Source organism: Oratosquilla oratoria, chromosome 12 (genome assembly GCF_046742065.1).
Source record: "Oratosquilla oratoria isolate Oo_2021 chromosome 12, ASM4674206v1, whole genome shotgun sequence".
Lineage (NCBI taxonomy): Eukaryota > Metazoa > Arthropoda > Malacostraca > Stomatopoda > Squillidae > Oratosquilla > Oratosquilla oratoria.
Window position 1 is genome coordinate 25088865 of NC_134788.1, and position 7500 is coordinate 25096364.

At 37.3% G+C, this 7500-nt stretch overlaps 1 protein-coding gene across 1 annotated transcript in view; it reads left to right on the forward strand.

Moving 5' to 3' along the window:
* The first annotated feature begins 4231 nt into the window (after positions 1-4231).
* Positions 4232-7500, forward strand: part of LOC143032040 (uncharacterized) — a 114942-nt gene continuing 111673 nt past the window's right edge. Inside the window, exons 1-2 of the mRNA XM_076196507.1 lie at positions 4232-4448; positions 5112-5642. Of these exons, the coding sequence (XP_076052622.1) occupies positions 4232-4448; positions 5112-5629 (735 nt within the window). The 3' untranslated portion in view covers positions 5630-5642. The remainder of the gene's footprint in view (positions 4449-5111; positions 5643-7500) is intronic.

Here is a 7500-nt window from a genome sequence, read left to right on the forward strand (position 1 = left end):
CCCTCTCTGACAGCTCTGCCTCCAGTCTGTGCTGAAGGAACCGTTGTACCTGATTAAGAGCCCTGGTGCGTATGCGCAACTGATTTCTGCTGAGAGGGACGACAACATCGACTTCGGGTCTTTGGCGCGCCGCTTCAGTAGGCGTACATTGTCGCTGGGCTGTATCGATTCCAAGCTGCCTAGCAGAGACTGTGAATCCGTGTGGATCACCACAGGACCAGCTCGAGATATTACAGCATGCTCTAACGCTCCTTGGACCGCTATGGCCTCAGCTTAGAGAGTGGACGCATGATCAGATACTCTCCTGCCGTAGGTTAAACCATCCGTCACGAAAGCAGCCCCCGCACTACGAGGCCTGTTGGGGTCTACGGAGCCATCCGTATAATAGACCGCCATTCCAGGTTCCGACAGTGCGCGGATGCCTTGTAGGGCCTGCGCTCGTACTCTTTCCTGGTCACATAACTTCTTCTTACTGGGAAGCTTTGCGACAACGAAGGTTGCAGGTATCGACAGCCATGGTGGTGGGGGCTTGAACTCTGGGTGTGGAGAGTCCCTACCCTTCTCAAGGAGAACGCTGGTGAGCTTGAAGGAGTCCAGGAGCCCAGCCGCCTGTGATAGCCAGGTGTCAGAGTGGATAAATGTACCCACCCGTCCCAGAGCTATCACAAGGCTCTGACTCAGCTCGGTTATCCAGGGGCTCTGGACTATCTTGGCAAGAAAGCGCGGCTCTCGGATTGCTATTAGTAGTAGTCCCGCCGTCGCGTCCGAGTTGCTCTCGTTCTCATTATACTCGTTCTCATTATACTTGTCACCACAATGATTTCGCCAATTGTTTGATAACTATATTTAATGAAGAAATTACTAAATTAACGACTAAAATAACATCAAGAAGAAAGATTCCAATCAAACCTTGGATAACAAATAACTTATTGAAATGCATCAATTTAAAAAATAAACTTTATAAAAAATACATTAAGTGCAACTCTGAACTTAATAAACACAATTTTATCAGATATCGTAATGTTCTCAACTCATCAATTAAATCGGCTCGCAAGCAATACTATCTAAAAAAAAATTAAAGAAAATTCATCGGTTCCGAAGAAACTCTGGTCAATACTTCTTGAAGTAATTAATAAAAAGAGAAGTAATAATACTCCCAATTTGTTTATTCACAATAACAGGCAGGTTACTGACAACCATGAGATCGCTGACATGTTTAACAACTTTTTCTGTTCAGTTGGTAGTTTATTGGCTGATAAGCTGCCAAATGACCCAGGAAACCCACTTCAATATATAACTCCAGTCTCATCACAATTTAGTCTAATAAAACCATCAACTCACGATATTTTGCGTATTATAAATAATCTTAAAAATAAGTCCAATGGCTATGATTGCCCTAATACAAAGATCCTTAAACTTGCTGCTCCCAAAATTATTCATTTACTCATGCATTTAATCACTTTGAACTTTCAACAGAGTTGCTTTCCTAATGTCCTAAAAATTGCTGTAGTACACCCGATCCATAAAGATGGGCCCACATCAAACGTATCAGATTTCCGTCCGATTTCGATCCTTCCGGTATTGTCTGAAGTACTTGAAACCGTTATTCTTGAGCAATTGGTACTTGAGTACCATGGGATCATTTTCGATAATCAATTTCGATTCCGTGAAAACCACTCAACATATATGCCTGTTGCTCTCTTACATGGATATATTGCAGCTCGACTATCTAATAGAAAATATGTGCCGCAGTTTTTCTAGACATTAAAAAGGCTTTTGACACAGTTGATCATAGTATTCTATTGATGAAAATGGCTGAGTACGGAATAAGAGACTTTGAACTTCAGATGTTTCAGTCATATTTATCTAATCGTAATCAAGTTGTCTTATTTAACGGTGTTAAATCGAGATTAATGGGTGTAAGTATGGGGGTACCTCAAGGTAGTGTTCTAGGTCCTATTTTGTTTTTGATTTACAGTAACGATATCTATAAAGCCTGTGGTATTCCTGAATGCTTACTGTTTGCAGATGATACTTCTTGATTGATTGCTTCAACTTGATTGCTTCAACAACACAAAACAATCATATAGGTGACAATACAGGTATGTTAACCCATTCAACTCCGATGACAAGATGTCTTGTCATTTGGTCAAATAAAACAAAAAATCATAAAACACCAAAATGTTTGATCAAACACCAGAAAAATATGACGTCAGTCCTCGCTTCGCTCGCAGCGAAGCGAGGACTGACGTCATATTTTTCTGGTGTTTGATCAAACATTTTGGTGTTTTATGATTTTTTGTTTTATTTGACCAAATGACAAGACATCTTGTCATCGGAGTTGAATGGGTTAAACGGCCAACGAACGTGGTATATCTCCTTTCTATCCCTTTTCAGCACAACTGAGACACAACCCTGGCAACCCTACAACACGCGCAGCACAAAACAGATAAATTGAATTAAACAAATGCCAAACACAGCACAATTCCGCCCAAATACCGCACCCATGCTGTCAGTTTATTTAGCCCCCGGACCTGGCAAAACATCAGAAAGTACTAAAATCGATTAAATGACATCCTTACAATGATTCATGGAAGAATAAATTGGGGGGGGGGGGCTTCAGCCCCCTCAGCCCCTCCCTGGATCCGCGCCTGATATATATATATATATATATATATATATATATATATATATATATATATATATATACATACACACACACACACACACACACACACACACACACACACACACACACACTCACACACACACACACACACACACACACACACACACACACACACACACACACATATATATATATATATATATATATATATATATATATATATATATATATATATATATATATATATATATACATATATATATATATGTATACACACACACACACACACACACACACACACACACACACACACACACACACACACACACACACACACACACACACACATATATATATATATATATATATATATATATATATATATATATATATATATATATATATATATATATATATATTACCCCAATCAACTGGGGTAATGCCCAGGCAATCTATTATACCAACAACATAATAGCAAGAAATTTAATAGAGTGCAGTTTGATTCATACCACCAGTAATCAAAATACCAACCTACATAAAGGCTTGTACAAACTTGATAATTTCATTTGTCAAGAAATTAGTAAGATAATATCAGGTAAAATGTAACCCAACGAATTGACCTAATGTCGCCCTATATCATTAGTAGAAACAGTGACCCTTGGCGACTGTGACCTGATGTCGCCCCACCATCGTAAGATAATTGACAATGACCTTCCGCTCTCCAGGGGGTAATTGGTCGCTACGCTTATTCAAACTGTCCTTGTTCCTTTGTATCATGTATATATTGTCTATGTATTCCTATCACTATGTACTTGTTGCACTGAAGATGTAATATACGAAAGCTCTCTGCTTCGTTAGTTTCTTTTTCCAAGTGGTCTACTTTACATATATATATATATATCTATTATATATATATATATATATATATATATATATATATGTATGTATATATATATATATATATGTGTACATATGAACATGGCCAGAAAAGGAATAAATTCCTTCAATAAGATTTCAGCAGAAAGTTGAAAGAAAGGAAAATGGAATGAAACTTACCAGTATTATTGGAACAGAAGGAGTGTGTTGTACAGGGTGGGGCAAATCAAATACCCGAGTTTTGAAAGGCTATTAGGAAAAGTAAAACAATACTTGCAGAATTATTTGTTGTTTTATTCGAATCAATATACAATGCCGTTTGTGTGATCACTTTTTGAAGATGGCATCTGTAGCGATGTACTGTTGAAGGCGATGTCTGAAGTTTTCGGTTGCTCTTCGGCACATTTCAAGGGGCACTGCAGCGATTTCCTCCCGAATTCGCATCTTCAATTCTTCCAAATTGTGTGGCCGACTTCTGAACACTTTCTCCTTCAGATATCCCAACAGGAAGAAATCGCAAATGCTCAAATCAGGTGAGCGTGGGGGCCACTCGACATCATCCCTCCGAGAGACGAGGCGTGCCGGAAACATATGTCGCAATTTAACCATTGCAACTTGAGCGGTGTGGGCTGTTGCTCCTTCTTGTTGGAACCAGATGTCTCTCAGATTTATTTCCTCACTTAATTTTTCCAATTTCGGTTCAAAAAAGGCTTCCAACATCGCAAGATGACGTTGAGAGTTGACGGTGACAGATCTTCCATCCTCCTCAAAGAAATAAGGCCCAATTACCCCAAATTTGGAAACTGCACACTAAACAGTAACTTTAGGGTAATAAAGCGGTCTCTGGTGAAGTTCTCTTGGGTTGTCTTCAGCCCAATAGCGACAATTTTGCTTATTCACGCTTCCAGAAAGGTGGAAGTGGGCCTTGTCACTGCTGAAAAAAGTTGACGGTTCGGGGATGCGCTTCAACATTTCCTGGCGGGTTTGGTGGTCACAACGAGACCACACACATCTTACCATCGCCACCACAGCCGTTTCGCGCGCCTTTCAAAACTCGGGCATTTGATTTGCCCCACCCTGTACTACTGCCTGCTACTACGCAACTGTTGTCTAGCATTGCCTGATGTGGAAATTTGACGGGTCCTCAGTCGGGAGCGCACTGACAATTTTGGTAATTATGGTAATAAAGATTTTTATTTAAGAATGTTATGCTTATTAATTTTTATTACAAAAAATTACTTTACATTACCATAAAAAAAAATGGTGATATCTGTTGAAATTTTGATGGATATATGGTGAATTCGGCTCCTCACGATCTGGCAGCCGCTGCCAGATCGTGAGGCAAGGGAGTCTTGCCGTCTGATGACAGACATTAGCACACGTACCGAACGTGTACACTAGTAATATACAAAGTTTGTGATGCTGATTTGATATTGAAGTGTGGAACGCTCGTACAAATCAAGTGTTTTTTATCACTATCCTACAACACGTATGAAAATCAGGTTAAAGTTTACCCCGGTATTGAATTTTGAAATATGTGGTAAAAATACGATTGTCCAAACATATTCCTTTTATCTTTTACAGCCACGTATGTGACCTTCCCCAGCACCCCCTGAAATTGATTTCAGCACCCGCTGGGGATGCCAGCACCCCAGGTTAAGGAATGCTGACCTAGAGGATGCAGCCTCTATTGAGAGGTGCACCACAGATGTGACACTGACTATGAATGAAGAGTGCAGTGCGGCCTATGTGGCGGGGTGGCTTGAGACGAAGTGCGCGGACGATGTTCAGCGCCGAGGAACCTCTGTGACAAGTGATGTTAAGGACTTTATCGAGACAGTGTCCAGAGGTTCCCTGACAACTCCACATGTGTGCACTTTTGATCTTGTCAGATGTGGACTGTGTTTCATCAAGGAAGCCCGTCACCGTTCCTGCTGCCAGAAAAGACTGATGGAGATCTTGTCAACACTGGCCAGCTTCAGTGGGATTGACATTGAGTGCCCCAAGATGTTCCGTCGCCTGGCAAATGTTCTTCTGAATGGACTCCACAACCTAGAGAAAGACCAGCAGAAGAATGCAGTCCTTCTCCAGACCTCTGTAAAGAAGGCCCGGCTCGCTAATTAATCGCTGCAGTCTGGTAAGCTTTGGCTTCTATGTCTGTTTATTTGTGTGAATATTTGTTTGTTTGCAATCACAAAGGGTTAACTATAATCCATTTTGTAAAATGTAAAACAACAGCAACTTGGGTTCCTTTAAAGTGTCCACTAACCTCATACAATAATACATGTTAAGTCCGACCAAAATTGGTATTTCAAAGCATAACAGTACCTTAAAAATAATTTCTTATTTCACTATAAAAGTTTATATTAACTTATACTGCATTGAATAAGTAAAAAGTTGATATATTTTGTCCTATATACAATGTTAGGTTTCTAGTTTTGATACATTTGTCCAATATAAAATGTTAGGTTACAAAGAAAGCAATGGCCTCCGCTAGCGGAGCCAGAAATCTGGGTGTGCACGTCCTGTTTAATAGTAGTCCTTGAAACACACACATATACATACATACATATATATACATACATACATATATATATATATATATATATATATATATATATATATATATATATATACATGCATACATATATATACATGCATACATATATATACATGCATACATATATATACATACATACATATATATATATACATACATATATATGCATACAAATACATACATATATACATATACATACATATATACATACATACATACATACGTATATACATACATACATACATGAATACATTTATACATACATACATACTGTATATACATACATAAATATATACATACACACACACACACACATATATATATATATATATATATATATATACATATATATATACATAAATATATATATATACATATACATATATATATATGCATATATATACATACATATATATACACATATATATACATACATATATGCACATATATATATACATATATACATACATATATACCTGTACATAATATATATATATAATATATATATATAATATATATATATATATATATATATATATATATATATATATATATATACATACAGACACTCTACTTACGTTCATTCATTTGACTTTTTTTCGATTTTACGTTTGAACTGACTGTAAAAAATTTTTTGGTGAATTTTTGAGTTTAGCGCGCTCTCCGTAGTACGAGACGTTCAAACGATACTTACGCATGATGCTGCGTCCATTGTTTACATGGCACAAACGACAGACTGAACGTGCCTTGCCTCCTCCTCCTCCTCCCCCTCCTCCTTCTTCTCCACCATCTCACTTTATGTTGCTTGAATTTAATTTATTTGACATTAATGTTATTATTTTACAATGTTATGTTTATAATTAATGATTTAGGGGTGTTTTATAAGATACGGTAATAAAATTTATGGATGTATAGTATAGTATGAACGGTCATACATTACTGGAACGTACAGTAACAACTTACGTTCATTTTCACGTTACGTTTGGCCGTTCGGAACGTAACTAAAACGTAAGTTGAGGAGCGTCTGTATACATATATACATACATATATTTATATATATCTTTATATATATATATATATATATATATATATATATATATATATATATATATATCGTATTTTACGGCTTACAAGACTCACTCTTTCCCTAAAAAATACCCTGAAAAATACTAGTGCGTCTTCCAAGACGAATGTTGTATTGTAAGGCAACAACCAGGCTCAAGTGAGTTTGGACACTTGACCGATAGGAACTTGGATTTGTATGTTGAGTAATTACACTATGATGTTAGCTTAAGTACTATTCAGTTAAGCCTTTAATATGATGTAAACTCAGTACTTAGCTGTTACAAGTATTTTCAATACCATAATCCTTCCAGTAGTGACGAGTTCTCGGGATTTGAGGATGAATAAATTTATTTCAAGTTTCATATTTTTA